The sequence below is a fragment of the Saccopteryx leptura genome, chromosome 8 (assembly GCF_036850995.1).
Source record: "Saccopteryx leptura isolate mSacLep1 chromosome 8, mSacLep1_pri_phased_curated, whole genome shotgun sequence".
Lineage (NCBI taxonomy): Eukaryota > Metazoa > Chordata > Mammalia > Chiroptera > Emballonuridae > Saccopteryx > Saccopteryx leptura.
This window is the reverse complement of record NC_089510.1, coordinates 80,439,069-80,455,816: the sequence shown is the minus strand read 5'-3', so window position 1 is coordinate 80,455,816 and position 16,748 is coordinate 80,439,069. Positions and strand designations below refer to the sequence as shown.

Genomic DNA, 16,748 nt, shown 5'->3' with positions numbered 1-16,748 from the left:
AAGTTAAATGCTTATGAATCTGGCAAATCTATAAACAACACATGCACTAAATGTGTACCTTGAGAGTTAGAGGACAGGGCCATGTTTGCCCGGCATATTTAAAAAATATTAGTAAAATAAAAATTAATTGATATGTTAAGATATAGGGAGACTGAAAGTATTTGAAGAGAGGGGAGGGACAAAATGAAATAAGTATTTAAAGCTAATTTTAACAACGACATGTTTATTTCAGTTTTTTTTATTTATTAATTTTGAAAGTTTCTCACACATTGTGAACACTTCAATGCTCAAGGTGATCAGATACCATATTTTCCAGTGTCATCCTGGGATTTGTTTTTCTCACTTTATTTGTTCTCTGATTTTTTTTTCTCATTTTGTACATCTGGTTACCACAGAACGGGAATAGCCATTAACTTTGGAGAAAGTCTGTTTTTTAAGTACTAGCTGCTTGTGAGGGAAAGTTGGAAACTTTCATCTCTGTTTCTATAATCATGCTCATGCGCAGGTCAGTGTGGAAAAGGAGCTTTCAGAAAGAAAGCATTCTCAGTATAAAGTAGTGGCCCATTATGATGCTGAAAAAAATTAGTTCTCCTGGAATAATTTTTTAGGAAAGCTTGTCATGTTGACTTTATTTTAAAAAAGAAGGAGTAGGAGGAAGAGAAGAAAGAGGAAGAAGAAGAAGAATTAAAGGAGAAGCATAAAAGAAAAAAAGGAACAAGAGAAAAATAAAAAGAAATATAAAATTAAACAATGTGATATACTTGATGAGTTGAAACCAAGACACTCATTGTTCAATTTAATCAGTGATTGTTACAGTTACTGTGTTTATTTTAGACATGTTCATCTATTACTAATGTTTTAAGATAAGTGAGAAAAATGAAATGTTTCTAAATACAATGTGAAGCCTCACCTTTTACCTTAGCTTCACCTGAAAAGGAAAAGCTGTTAAACGTTTTTATTCATGTTTTTTAAAATTTATTTTTTGAGAGAGAGGAACATTAATTTGTTGTTCCACTTACGTATTCATTGGTTGAGTTTTGTATGTGTCCTGACCAGGGATTGAACCCACAACCTGGAGTATTGAGACAATGTTCTAACCAACTGTGTTACTCTGCCAGGGCTTTATGTAGTTAGAGTTTGTCAAGTACCTTCAACACATTTGGAATTATTGTTATTTTTTCAGTCTATGATGAAGAGGCTGAAGCCTGGAAAATATTCTACCTCAGCAGGAGTGACTGGGTTGTACTTGCAAAGTATTATCACCACTGCTTATAGATCATTTGTTGTCATACAGATGAAACTTCTGTTTCTAGGATTGGTCATTTTGGGTGTTTTGAAGAAATTAATTTATCTGTAAATTCATAATATCATTTAAGCATTTTATTGCATTTTAAAAAGATGACGTTCTATTATCTTATTTTTATTAAAGTTGTTCTAGATTTTTAACTGAAGATTTTTTCCAGCTTTATTGTAGATTTTTAACATCTCCTAAAATTTCCAAATTGATGAGTTCACCATCTATGCTATAATAGGCTGTGAGCATGCACATTTCTTTCCTTTAATGATTTTTTTAGGGTTTCTTTTGAGGGAGTTTTGCTAGTTTGTTGAATAATGGATTATTATATGTAAATTAGTCAGATATGTGTGTGTAAGAGAGAGTGTGTGCACATGTGTGTGTACGTGCATGCATCTGCTCTTCATTTTATAGTTTTATGATAATACTATCAAGTATATATTTAAATTTTAACTATTTTCCCTTTTGAAAAAAAGTACTATTTGAAAAATAGTACTTAGATGAGGATCATAGTCTTCCCACTATTAGTAGTCTCACATTGATGAGGCTGAGTTTGCTAACAAGAGTTTATCACTTCAAACATTCTGGCATTTAAGTCAAGATTTTATGGGATCCTCATAAAAGTGCATAAATCACTATACACTATGATTATAAACTTGTATTTAATGTTTTGTTACACAGTTTTTCCACAATCTTGAATAGCGTTGTTCCCAGCAGCAAATTGGAATGCTTTGTAGTACAGTGCAAGAAAACTTTTCCTTCTTTCCTTCTAGGTTCTTCTCCTTTTTAAAGAATTAAACTGACATAAGACATATTAACAGGAGAAATGAATTTAATTACAAGACCCCCATAAGAATATAAGGCCCTAAGGGCAGCCTGGGAATTGAAGCTTATATAGCATGCCCAGCTAAGGAGGGAGGTACGGTGTTTGGGAGGCAGAGGGGAAGGAGACCATTCACAGAAACGCTAAGGAGAGATACAGAAAACAAAGGTTGCCCTGTTATACAGACAAGTTCCTTAGGTTAAAAGTTGTCTCTGCTAAGGGGGTAAATGAAGAGTTTTTTCTGAATCTCCTGGGTTTATACTGCATTTAGACCAAAATAATCCTCAAGCCAAAGTGGCACATTTTGGGGTACCTTGCTTGTTGGACAAATGAGTTTGTAAAATTTGTGTTTTTTGAGTTTGCTCACTTTTATTGTTAAAAATGGTGCTGGACAGTGCCAGGTATGTGATCTGTGAAATTGCAAATTACCTTCCTGCTTGGGAACGGCCACCTGCTTGGGAACGGCCATTGGTATACTAATGTTTGCTAGAGGAGAGGCTTTCATGCCAAAAAAGTTTTAAAAAGAAAGGAGAAGAAGGAGGAGAGGCAGAAAGAAGCCAAGATGGCAGAGTGCTGAGGAAGAAGCCACTTTGTGCAGAGAGAAGGGAGAAGGTGTGCCGCAGGGGAACCAGAGCTGAGGGGCTTTTGCTAGATCCGCTGAGACTGGTGGGGCCTTTGATTCTAGGGAAAACCAGAGAAGATTCTCCTGGTTGTGGACGGAGAATGTGTCAGTGGCTTTGAGAGACCTGTTTGTTTGCTCAGCTGGTGCGAGTCTTGAATAAAGGAATAGCCCACCAGTTTTTGGCTCCACTGTTTCTTGCCGGTCTGCCTGAATCTATGAGAACCTGCATGTGAATGGCACGGCAGCTGCGGCTACTGGCTATACACTGCCCTAAACCCTATCAGGATCACTCCTACCTGACTTCCAACTTGGCACCTCTGTGTCTGTTATTTTTAGATGAATCATTGTGTATCTTAATTATGTGTAATAAACTACAAAGCATCAGTAATTGTTAAGCAACTCTGTGTGTGTGTGTGTGTGTGTGTGTGTGTGTGTGTGTGTGTGTGTTAACATGTAATTAGTATAGTTTCTTGGCTTCTTTATTTAATAAAAATGACAATACTCTTTCTGCCATTAATTATGACATCTTTTTTCCTCATTAATGGATACTTATTACTACTAAAAGAAAGTTATTTTCTTTGTTCTTCATCAATATAGGTTTTTTTAAGATGCTGTATGCATTGTGAAAAAAAATGATAGAGAATTAAGAAGTTTAATTAGTGGTATCAAAAGGATATTACTGCCTACCATTGAATCCTAATACAAAGCACTGAGTAGGCCTTAATTTTGGTTTTGACTAATGTTTTCTTTTATAATCACATGCACAGGAATAAATAGGATTATGTACATATTATTGTATTCAACTATTCAGAGTTATAATATCAAGTGTGCTTGGGGATCTCAATGAAGCTTGTTATTGGAGGGGAAGAGTCAGTGGGATGGAAAATTGTGGTCATCAAGTAGTACCAGTATGAGTAGGCCGTGGAACAATGAACGGGTGAGCATGCAAATAGTAAGACTGTTTTAGTAAGATCACTCTGGCAGATAACAAGAGGATGGATGAGGAAAGGAGCAAGTCATTTAGAGAATTACTGTCTTGGCAACAGATAATAATTGCCTCACCTAGAGAAAATAGAAGTTAAGGAGGTGGATTTAAATGATTTTGATAGGACCTAGTGACTGTTTGAAGAATGTGGGAGGGTGGACCCAAGAATAAATCCTAAATTTCTGTTTAGGGTAACTGAGTGGATAATAATTCTCAGATCCAGAAAAGAGGAGATAGGATATTTGGGGCCAGTATTCCCAAGCATGAGAAAATCTTGTTTAATTGACCTTTATCCATTTTCCTTGTACAGTGTGCATCTTCCCCTCTTTTCTACCTAACCTAGCTATCTTATTTTTGGTAGGACTCAAAAGTATTTAGCAACTTTGAGGATCAGAATATTCTAGCCTAGAAATTTTTGGCTCTAGTCAATCAACAGTGTATGATAATTAAGGGTTATCTTCCATCAGGTGATTTTCTGAGGTGATAAGAGTGTCTCCAGGAGTTATCTTTTTGCTAATAAGTAACTTTTACAAGTGAAAATTTCCTTTATAAATATGTTTTCTCCACAAAAGGGGATATTCATAGTCTACTTTTAGGCAGTTAAGAGAGGTAAAGACAACCAGTCTGCTGGTTCTCAATTGCTCAAAATAATCCAGATGTTAAAAAGAATATTTTAGGGTACCATATTCTGGTACCCTTCAAGCCTATCCACCTAGTTCTTGGGACTGTAATCTCAAAGATCCATCCTGGGTGCTGAGCAAGGAATTTCCTTCCAGTAAGGGTTGACAGGATTATAGTTTTGAGATTTCTAATCCCTTTCTCTCTGTGGGTATCTACAGTTTTGACCAAATTGTATTTCTCCTGTGTTATATTTTTTCTTATGTATTTTATATTTTTCATTGAGAATACAAAGTTCCAGGTTTGTATAATCATTAGATGTATTGTGACATATTACATACCCAGGGTCCCATGTTCCATATCATACAATGTGAACAGTCAGAACTTTGAATAACAATTTTCTTTTCCAAATTTTCACATATATCTTTCCTTGAAAATCACAACTAAACATTTTAGTAACTGCCCACAATTCTCAACTGCAACATTAGTTTCTTCCTCATATGTAGTTTAGGTAGAACCCTCGAACTGAGTGATAAAAGACAGCAGTTCTAACATTCTCCTTTGCCTACTCTCTCCCTAGTTTTTGCTTTAGAAATAGAATGTTAGAAACACAAATGGGTGATGTGGTTAAACATTTTCTATTGTGAATGTTTTCTATTGTGTCATCTAAATTGCTTTTAAAAATGTGCTCAATAATTTTATAGCAAAGTTCAGAATGCATTGAGACATTCAGTCTCACAGAATTCCTTTCCAATGTTCAGAAAATTTTGATAATTTTAATAGTTACTTTCCTTTTCACCATTCAGTGAAGCTATTCTGCCTAATGCCATCTATGACATTTGTGTGTGTGTGTGTGTGTGTGTGTCTTGCTAAAATATAAAATTCAACCAAGTAAATCTGAAGATCTAAGTAGCTTTATTAAGCTATTTATGAATTGGGCAAAATCTCATCTAGCAACTAGAAGGGCTCTCAGAGGGGTTGTACGAAATGAAACATTTTTGTAGGAAGCAGGCTTGAGCAAGAGAACTATTAACAAAGAAAAGAAAGTATTATGTTTATGCCAGGGCATCTTTTCTGAGGGTTAGTTCCAGAGCAGAAGCAAAGGTTTATCATGCAGATTGCTTCTTTCTATGGGGGATTAAGTGGGCCTAGGGACAGATTACCACATTGCGTTGGTGTTGACCAGAAAATTCCAGATTGATGGTTTAAGTTTATTTCTGGGAAGGCCTGAAAGATCAATTAGTTCATATATCAAAAAATTTTTTTTTTTTTTTAACAATTTTGCTTTAGCCCAAGTGACTCCATTTTAGGCCTGTGGTTTTGTCTTTATCAGTGTATTTTAAACTAATTAATGCATTAATTATTTTTTTCTCTTTCATTTACTTCTATCTTTGAGTCTTTTTGAAAATTTTCATAAGTATCCTCACTCCTTTATTCTTATAACTTAATTATTTGCTCTTGCAGATAAACTTGTAAACGATAATTTGCCATTTTTTTTTTCCTCTTGGAATATCTTCCCTGTCAATCCATGTGTACCCTGCCCCATTTTTTTGAGATTCTTTAATTGACCATTTCTGATGATGAATTCATCATCATTTTATTCAACAAAATTTGTTGAAGGCATAATATGTGATAGTGACTGTGCTAGGGGCTAGAGATATAGTGGTGGACAGAGATACGGTCTCTGACATAACAGATCGCAAGGACAGAAATAACTGAGCAGCGCATACAAGACCATGTGATAAGAATCATGGTGAAAGGACAAGTTCTGAGGTGCTAAGGGGCAGCTGGAAAATGCGTAGAAGAGACTGCGAGAAGGAACAAAATATCCCCTTCCCTTAAGGTTCTCCTGGCTGGTCTAAGAACACTGGGGAACAATTCTTTTTTTACATTTTCTGTTGCATGAGGTTTTAGAACTGTTTCTATATAGTTCTGCATTGCTGATTTCAAATCTAAAATCTGTTTTTTGGTGCATGCTCTAGTTTTTATGCAATTTTAATTTCTTTTTTTGTTACAGTAAATGGCATGCATTGGTTTTTAAATTGGAGCTAAAGGGCAACTACTGTTGAATTGAACATAAGCACAAGGCAATTAATGTTTTACAAACCACTTTTACATAATTGTAGTTGTTTTTAAATGTAAAAAATTATTATCTGATAAAAACACCCTCTTATTTTGTTTTAAGATTGAATCACGTCTTCTTCGAGTAAGCATAAATGTAAGACTAGTCCTGACACCTTCTGTTATATATGTGGCTGTTACACACCTCAACGTCAAAGGCGCAATATTTCATCATTTGTGACACGTGCATATATTGCCTATTTTCAACTTCCCCTTGGCAATCAAGACAAGAATTGGGCTCCTTATATTGTGTGTCATAATTGTGAGGAAATGCTTCATGACTGGACAAAAGGAAAACGCAAAGGAATGCCTTTTGGTATTCCCATGGTTTGGCGTGAACCTAAGGACCACAGCAGTGACTGTTATTTCTGCCTGATCCATACAAAGGGCATCAGCAAGAAAAAACCACATATGATCGCATATCCTAATATTCTTTCAGCATATGACCTATCCCACACTCTGAGACACACCCAGTTCCAGTTTTCAATGGTTTTATTTCTTCTAAGGATGAAGAAAGTGAACATGGTGATCAAGTGTATTTTGATAAGATGCATGAGGAAATGGTTGTAGAATCTGAAGGGTCTTCTTCTGATTCCAAGCAGTCTTTAACCCCTCAGCAGTTTAGCCAACCCGAATTGAATGACTTAGTAAGAATGACATAAAAATTGTCCTCAACTTTCTGAAATATGAGGAGCATATCTGGATCATTTGTGTGGATCTTAAAATGGAAAATTTCCTGCTAGGACAACAGAGAGGTTTCACGAAGTATCCTTGTTTTCTGTGTTTGTGGGACAGCCGAGCTCAGGAGAAACACTAGACACAGAAGGAGTGGCCAAAACGTGAAACTCTGGAAGTAGGGATGCAAAATATTGTGAATGAAACTGTAGTTAATTGAGACAGGATCATTTTTCCCCCACTTCACATCAAACTTGGCTTAATGAAGCAGTTTGTTCAGGCTTTGAATAGGAAGGTGAATGCTTTCAACATATTATTTCTGCTTTTCCTGCCTTGTCTTTCGAGAAGATAAAAGCAGGTGTATTTGATGGATCTCAAATTTAAACCCTCATACGTGACGAAGAATTTGCCAGGAAGATGAATAAGGAGAAGAAAGCAGCATGGCAGTCTTTTGTGGCAGTTATCGATACAAAGAACTTTCTTGGCAACAAAAAAGCAGAAAACTATGAACTTCTGGTTCAAAGGATGCTGTTGGCTATCCGCGACATTGGATGTAACATGAACATTAAGATTCACTTCCTGAACAGACACTTTGATAAGTTTCCTGAAAATCTTGGAGCTGTTAGTGATGAGCAGACTACTGCTGGGGCATCAAACGAGATTGTCCTCAACAAGTACACAAACGCAAGAGCTACAAACGCAAAATTTTGCCTGAATAGAATTTAAATAAGTTTTGTGCAAATTTTATGATTAAAATGTTTTAATATGTTCTATTTTGAAATTGTAGACAAATTCTAATGCAATATTATCTTTTAGTGTATTAGTATATTTACTGCATTATATAAATTATTATATTTTCACAAAGATGATGCCCAAGAAGACATTCTACTTCATTATGTTAAACTAAATGTTGAAAAGTTTACAATAAGATGAAAACCTAAAATTTTAAATTGCAAAAACACTGTAGATTATAGAGAAAAACAAATGTCAGATTTGAGATCAGCACACTCAAATTAGGTAAGAACAAGTGTTTTTGTGGATGCAACAAAAATTTTGATCCTCAGTGTGATCCAATAGATATGAGACAGATTAGCAAGAGATAACCAAATGTAATACACACGTATTCATGGCAACCCCACATACAGGAGTGAGTCAGAGACCCCATATGCAGGAAAAGTTCAGAGACAGAAAGGAAGATTGAGGTATAGAAGACATTCTGAGCTAGGGATGAGGTATTATACCTTACAGTCATTGCAGGACAATAAGAAATGCAGATGTTTAGTAAATAAAAGTTTGCCCTATGATGTACTTGGGTCAAAAGGTTATCACTGATAATCGCTTATCCGCCAGGCCTCTAATTCAGATTCTTCTAGGCAGTTAAGAATGAGAGGCACTCCCCGTTTCTGGCTTCAGAAAAATACAGAAAAAAAAAAAAAAGAGTGAGAGGCAGAAATTTCTCCTAATCTTGCTGCTAAAGTTGCCTTTAGCTCAAAACAATCTGTATACCACAAGAGCACATCTTGGGGGGACTGGTTTTGGACCTCCAAAAGGCCTCAACCAAGATTAAATTAAAGAATCCCTGCATATGAATTAGACAAGAAGCAGGCATAAAGACTGAAGAGAGAAGAGGAGAAGGGGGGGAGGGGAGGGATAGAGGGGAGGGGAGGAGAGGGAAGGGGACAGGAAGGGAGGGGAGGGGAAGGGAAGGGAAAGAAAGAAGAGAGAAGAGAAGAGAGAGGAGAGGAGAGGAGAGGAGAGAAGAGGAGAGGAGAGGAGAGGAGAGGAGAGGAGAGGAGAGGAGAGGAGAGGAGAGGAGAGGAGAGGAGAGGGGGAGGGGGAGGGGAGGGGAGGGGAGGGGAGGAGGGGAGGGAGGGGAGAGAAGAAGTGGGGAGGAGAGGAGAGGGGAGGGGAGGTTAAAAAGAGAGAGAGAAGAAGGGGGAGAGAATGTGTCCATAGTACTTTATTAGTATTAAAACTGTTTTAGTATAACGGAATGTATGTTCTGTGCAGGAACAAAAACTTTTTAGGTTCTTGGTGTTTATATTATTACATTTTTCTTTGGTTCAGAATTAGGACTCACTATTCTACTTTCATAATGACTTCCTACATGCCATAATTCAGCTGGTAGGTAATGGGAGCTTTATGCATGTTATTGACTAATTTTAGGTGCCTAGGGAAGATATTTAAATACATTTCCAAGACTGTCATAATGAGTGAGTACTGATGTGTATATTTCTCTTCTTATGGGGAAGTCAGAATGTGATGATTATAGTGTATTATTGGCAAACATTCAATTTCAGGTTAATTTTGGTAAAGTTTGTAACACGGTATATACAGTATATTACATTATGCAATTGTACTAGGCAAAGGAGTATTCTATTTTGAAATGAACCATGGCCTGGATTTTAAATCACAGATTTGTGGCATTAAATGATAGAATGGGCCTTAGGTTAAAAATGATCCAGCTCCCTCAATCTACAAAGAGAGAAACTGAGACACAGGGAGGTAATAAGAGAGAACTTTAACTGTGATGAGAATTTTTAAAAAAGATTTTATTTATTGATTTTCCTGTAGGGTACAGGGGGACAAGAAGTAGTTGCTTCATTCTAGATGTTCCTTGGTAGTTTGTTTTATGTGCCTTGACCAGGCAAGCCCAGGAGTTCGAACCAGTGACCTCAGCATTCCAGGTCAATGCTTTATCCACCACACCACCACAGGTCAGGTGAAACATTTTTAAATGTCATGTTTGTTTTTATTTCTAATACCTTTGGAGAAAACTGCCTCATTGTTTTCCATTTCTATTGTGTACATTACTTATATAATCAATTTTTTTATTAATAAGCTGAAAGTATGGTATGTAGCTCCTCAAAAATTAAAAATGAAAGAACTATTAAAGGAGGAGATATTTGAGCCTTTCTTTTAAGTATTTTGACCAAAGCTAAAAGTTAAGAAATTTTAGAAGAAGAAAGTAAAGATTTTTTTTTGTTTTATTTTAGTTATTTATTTTATTATCTTACATGTCTAATGGGAGATAAAGATTAAATAAATTGACTTATTTTGTGATCTACTTCTCTCTCACAAATGAATAAATATAAATCTTCAGTTTATCACTCTTCTTTGCTAGAGATTTTTTTTTCAGGCATAATGGTTTAAGTTATACTAACTATGTACCTATTAAAAAGGCAATATAAGTATCAGTATCCTTCTTTTACAAATGAGGACCTTGAGGCACACCAAGATTGCACTGAGCTCTTTCTTTCAGGCCTCTCGAGTAGTAAGTAACACAACCGATATCAGAACACAGTGACATCAGAGCTCCGTTTTGGAATTCTTTCCACTGGTCAGGAGGAAAAGCACAAGAGGAGGGAGGCGAGGAGGAGAAGGGGACGTTTTTGCTTGTTTATTATTTGCCATTCATCATGGTTAGCACATTCTCTCAGAAATTGCTCTCAATTTACTTAATAATCCTCTAAGATAGGTATTATCTCCATTTTACAGCTGAGGAAGCGGAGTCAACTTGCTGCATGCCTTCTTACAGTTACGCTAGTACTGGGGGTCCTCCAGGGCGTTCTTTCCACCCTGCACAAAAGGGATTCTCGTGATCTTCCTCATCTCCCTGTGTGTGTGTGTGTGTGTGTGTGTGTGTGTGTGTGTGTGTGTGTGTGTACATAACAACAACAGACGTTGTAAAATTCAGTTTAAATTATATTTTGTTTTTATAAGAGAAACAGATCAGAAACATTAAAGAACAAACAAAACTCTGGCTCGGCAGCATGGTTTGTTGGTAGTATCAACGCTTTTTCAGGGGAAAAATGCAAGTCTGTTTTGGGACTAAAGTGAAAGTAGGGAATTAAAAGTTAATAGTAAAACTGAGACAAAGCCACGTTTTTTGAAGCACACACTAATAGCAGGACATTGGATCAAAGGATATGATCTCACTTCATAGTAAAACAGGTCCTGCAAGCCCAGGTAACTCAGGAAGCAGAATGGTAATTATTCCCAGAAGAAAGCAGGTAGTGTACTGTTACAGTACTACAGCAGAAAGTCAGAAGGTCACAGAGCCAGCAGAGTAACTGAAACAACCTGAAACTGTTTGACCCCCTTTAAAAAAAAATAATAAAATGGGAGAGAATGAAGCAAGTTTACCTAACACATCCTTACAAGGTAAGTGCCAGCCAATAGCTCGGAAATGCCTGCTTTCAGAAGTTTTAGTAGTGTCCATTACAAAGTGTGTGTGTGTGTGTGTGTGTGTGTGTGTGTGTGTGTGTGTGTGTGTGTGTGTTCGCACGCGCGCGGGCCCCGTGGAGTTGCAAGGTGTGTTTTGAGGGTGGGCGAAAAGGTGGGAATTGTTTAGTACAAGCTGGCTGTCTTTATTGTGCTCAGCAACTTGACCAAGAGAGACACACACACACACACATACATCTGTGGAGCACAGGGGAGCTTCATGCTTACTCACCAGTGTAGTGGTGAAGAAATGGTGCAACCAACTCCTGGTGGATTTTTATTTTAGACCTTTTCCAACATTGACAGAATATTGATTTTTGTCTCGTCCTGTGCAGTTTTTATTTGTAATCAAGCTTTTCCATCTCTGAAGGTTATCAGCTAAGTGTCCTTGTAATGAATATAACTATTTTTTAAAGGTGGAAAACAGGATTTCAGAAGAGAGCATATCACTTGGGGAGAGTGGTTTAGTTTACATGTCTTACTTAATCAGATACCTTTGTCCTTTGAAAGGATTGGTTTTGTTGACATTGGCTTGACTAGGCTTCTAAGGTTAGGCTTGTTGATAGAAACAAGTACAAGTTTGCTCACACTTTTCCCTTTATTGAATGAGAAAAGTTCTTTCTTAAAAAAATAAAAATAAAAAATGGCTTAATGAATTATTTACCACATTTACAAGTAACATTTTAATCAAGATTTAAAAAAATCTAGTCATAATACAATTTTAATTTGTTTAATTATATTCTTGTCATGCTACCACCAAGAAAATTCCCAAACCACCCAGTTTTCCATAAAGTGCATATAATCAAACATATAAAACTACATCTATGAAATATGTCACATCTAAAATTATAAGATGATCATACACATGCCTAGTCATAAATGTATAGCATCTAATCTATAGAGTTAAATTATCTTCCAGAATGCCTATGTTTTTTCTTTATATTCTTTAGTAATTTCTCCACTTAACCTGTTGAAGAATTTCAGAATCTTATTATTTCTGTTTCCAAAAAACGTTTTTTGAAATACTGCATAAAATGCTATCATAAGTCATTTTTAATTTAAAGGTTACTAAAAATGTCATTTAGTGCATTCCACTGAAGAAAAACAACAAAGGCAAAAGGCTCATTTAGCATAATATTATGAAATAATTTATTTTTATGTTTTTTAGACAAAATATATTATGCATGATTATTACTTGTACCTTACTAAATTGTATCTGTAATAGCTTTCCTTGAAAAAGTGTATGTTGTTCGAGTTGTTCATATTATAATGATTTTGTATAAAATATATATGACTGTTTGGCCACCACCTGCATGGGTACAGCACCTGTGTTTGCATTCGGAAAGGGAGATAAATGAGGAATAGCCAGACCTCTCACCTCTCCCCTTATCATCCCTTTTTGTATTCAAATCATGGGTAATATTTATTTCTTATTTTGGAGTTTTAGGATATATATATAGATTTTTTGTTTCTATCTATTTATTATTTTTTAGCTGAATTTATTAGGGTGACACTGGTTGACAAAATGATACAGGTCTCAGGTGTTCAATTCTACAAAATACTTTTTTTCTTCTCTGACGCTTCTATGAATGTTATGTTTATGGTTATGCCCCACTGTAAAATGATGATATATATACATATAGTTATTTTTAGTAGTAATAATCAGTATATCTTTTAAAAATGCAAAATGTTTAAAACAAAATCTATAGGAAGTAATTTGAATGCCATGGTTTCAGTTAGAATGTGATGTGCTTAGATCAATAAACCTTCTGTAGTTGGGGAATGCTTGTGAGATCATTTCTATCCGAGGGTGCTTTTCTTTGTGCATTCTGTATAAACTTTTCAACAAAGAATGTGTTCTTTTCTGATCTTATCTGAGTTACATATATTCTTAGAGTTTAGATATATTTTTTTGGAATAATGAAATGCTTCCATTCTAGTTGTATTTGCCTTTAGATTATTAAGTGAACCTATTAATCAGGTGAGAGTTAATGAGAAACAAAGCTTGTTTGGTTGTTGGTTTTAAATTATTCCCGAATTTATTTTAAGTTATAAAGAAAAGCACTATGAGGATAATTTGCAGCTTTATTTGTATGTATGAAGATAAGAGGGTTTGATTAGAGTGTTTAGTACTTTATTAAACAAATCAAGAATATTCCAGAATGTTTATGTCATGCTCTAACATTATTCTGTTTTCTGATCAATACCCTGTTTTATAACTGAGCTTGAGTTTAAAAAGTATCAAAGTAGCCTGACCAGGTGGTAGCACAGTGGATAGAGCATTGTGCTGGGACACGGAGGACCCAGGTTTAAGCCTCGAGGTCACTGGCTTGAGCGTAGGGTTGCTGGCTTGAGCGTGGGATCATAGACTTGACCCCATGGTTACTTGCTTCAGCCCAAAGGTTGCTTGTTTGAAGGCCAAGGTCACTGGCTTGAGCAAGAGGTCACTCGCTCTGCTGTAGCCCCTCCATCAAGGCACATATGAGAAAGAAATCAATGAACAAATAAGATGCCGCGTAGAAGAATTGATGCTTCTCATGTCTATCCCTTCCTGTCTGTCTGTCCCTATCTGTCTCTCTCTCTGACTCCCTCTCTGTCTCTGTCAAAAATAATAAAAAAAGTATCAAAGTAAATAAAAGCATTTTGAAATGTTGTTTAATGCTACCCCATCTTAACAGCATTTATAAAAAGTCTCTAGTTCTCTGAAATAATACTAGTTATTATTAGCTCTTTTTATACGACTGTTCTCTAATACAAATGACTATGTTTAAATACTATGTTTTGTACAATAAACAAATGGATGATTTAAGTGTTTTGGCTATGAAGATAAAAAAATGACAGATTATTATTAGACTTACATCGTGTGTTTTGAGTAAATGTTTTCCAAGGCCATGTCTAGATTGTCTGGATTCATTGGACCATCTTTAGTCAGAATTTTGAGGGTTGCCCATAGACATCATCAAATATTATTACTTTTAGCGCTTTTTCCTGTAAGTCTTTGACCTGTTTTTCACCCCAGAAGCTGATTGAGTGTGCCCTGGATAGTGAAGCTCATAAACTGTCACCACTTAATATTTTCAGTGGTATTGAGAACCAACTTTTTTCCAAATGAACTTGAGGTTATCTTCAGCTTACTGTGAACAGATCTCAATGATCTTCTCAAACATAAAAAATCTCTCCCTTTCAGTTCCAGTGAATAGTAATCCCACAGAGAATTATGTCAAGATTTCATACATGAAGGTTTATACTATTCTCAGGATTCACAAAATAGAAATAGCTACAATAGGATATGATGCCAGAATTTTCTTTCTAATTTTTGAAAATATAAATAAAACATAGACAAAATGTGGTAAAAAAAATTAAAGTAGGGGCAAGTGATTTTGAGCATTTTTTAAAGATTTTATTTATTTTAGAGAGGAGAGAGATGGAGAGAATGGTGGGGAGGAGCAGGAAACATCATCTCTCATATGTGCCTTGATCAGGGAAGCCCAGGGTTTTGAACCAGGTCAATGCTTTATCTACTGAGCCACCACAGGTCAGGGGAGCATTGTTATTTGTTGAGATAAGGAAGTATTCTTTCCTTGCATAATATCTGCAAACTCACCTATACCACTGAGTGTACCTTGGTCAGTCTGGGCAGTAGCGAAGGGCCATGACTTGAATGAGAAGATGGTGGCAACTTCCTTTTTGGAAAGCAAGTACTTGGAAAATTCCTTAGGTTAAGATTTCTTCAGAGGCTACCCTTGGACAAGTAAGGGCCACTTACCGTTTTTCTACTTCTTTCAGAATTTTTATAAACTGGTAGGGCAGATTCTAGTCCAAAATGTATAAAATGGAAAGACTCCAGCATTACCCAGTTATATTACTCATCCCCCAAGTCCCTCCTAGCTCAGCAACTCAGTCAGTCCCCATAAGTGTTTTTCATTTTATTTCTTTCCTCTTTGATGTTCAAAGGATGTCCAAGGCCACTTTCTTCTTTCTAAAGGATAAATATACAGATTCATCCTTGGCATTATTTGAACAAAAGGTATCTCTGAGTTCAATGTTAGAACAACTTTGTGAGAGAGTTCTCTGGGTGAGGGCTTCCTCTGGGCTGCTCAACCCGCTCCGTCACTTCGGCTGCCTGCTGTCAGCTGCTCGGATGTGTTTGAATCTGTTCTAATTATAGCCCCCTTCCTACCTCAGTTCTCTTAGTTCTCTAGACCTAGGAAACCATTAAAGTCTGCAAAAAACTAGTACCAGAGAAAAGTGTTTCTAAGTACAGACGAGTTAGCTACTCCTGTAGAATTCAAGGCCAGCTTTAGATAGCAATCAGAAGAGAGAACTATTTGCAAACATACTGAAGGAGAATGTGGTTATCAGAGTTAGAGGGAAAGAATCTGTAGGTTATTAAAATTTTTAAGGTAGGAAAGATCTTAGAGGGCCTTGAGTTCAATATTTCTACTCTGTACAGTGGCAAACACAGTTTCCTAAGATGAAAAATGTTCTTGATTTCCCAGAAGCAGTTAGTTGCCAGGTCTCAACCCTCAGGATCTGGAGCCTTTAATTTCATAGAGGAATTTGGCACATTATTTTTTGGAGGCATTTACTTTACTATTTCGAAAGGAGAAATCAGGCCCATAAGTGCTTTCCATATTGACGTCTTAGATTACATAGTTATGGTCTGGAAAGAATTGTCCAGGATTCAGTCAGGCTGTTGAAACCCAGTCCATCCAGGTTTGAGTTTTCTTCTGACTCCATAAAAGTTTCATTGACTTTTAAGACATTTGCTTAACTTTCATTACAACCAGGAGAAGTCAGCTTGAGAGTCCATAAGCACATTCACTGAATGTTTCTTCCAATACAGCCGTTTTTTTAGAAATACTAATTTTACCTGACCTGTGGTGGTGGCGAGTGACTAAAGTATTGACCTGGAATGCTGAGGTCCCTGGTTTGAAACCCTGGGCTCGCCCTGTCCAGGCACATATGGGAGCTGATGCTTCCTTCTCTTCCCCCCTTCTCTCCTCTCTCTCTCTCTCTCTCTCTCTCTCCTCTAAAATGAATAAATAAAGTCTTAAAAAAAAAGAAATACTTATTTTATTTGGTTAGTAAAAGAGAAAAAAAATCTAGGCAGAAAGGTGCCTTAGTGTCTGGGCTTCTAAGTTGCAGCCGGAGGGCAGTAATACTGTAACCCCAACCTGTTCTACTGGTTTGGTGCTTACTTTCTCGGGTGGGAAAAATATCTCTTCCTTCATCATCTTAAACCATGCCTGTGAGTGCCTTGAAGTCTTTCTAAAACTCTGATGAGGATGAACTAGTTTGTGTCTCCCTTCCCAGCCTGTAGACCTTTAATAGCATTTTTTCAGGAGGAGGCTTTCACTAACTCATAGTGATATAGGTTTGAACA

At 36.3% G+C, this 16,748-nt stretch overlaps 1 protein-coding gene and 1 long non-coding RNA gene across 4 annotated transcripts in view; one reads left to right on the top strand and one right to left on the bottom strand.

Annotated features, from left to right (window-relative positions):
- Window positions 1–11,757, bottom strand: part of LOC136379647 (uncharacterized) — a 34,189-nt gene extending 22,432 nt beyond the window's left edge. Inside the window, exon 1 of the long non-coding RNA XR_010746783.1 lies at window positions 11,595–11,757. This is a non-coding gene — a long non-coding RNA (uncharacterized lncRNA). The remainder of the gene's footprint in view (window positions 1–11,594) is intronic.
- The window catches only part of NAALADL2 (N-acetylated alpha-linked acidic dipeptidase like 2), a 1,156,801-nt gene that overhangs the window by 98,885 nt on the left and 1,041,168 nt on the right, over window positions 1–16,748 (top strand). For 2 of the 3 annotated variants that reach the window (XM_066347120.1, XM_066347117.1), the window contains exon 1: window positions 11,147–11,302. The exons of the other annotated variant lie outside the window; for it this stretch is intronic. In XM_066347120.1, coding sequence (XP_066203217.1) covers window positions 11,260–11,302 — 43 coding nt within the window. In that variant the 5' untranslated portion in view covers window positions 11,147–11,259. Of the gene's footprint in view, window positions 1–11,146; window positions 11,303–16,748 lie in introns of those variants that run through there. 3 annotated transcript variants of the gene reach the window in all.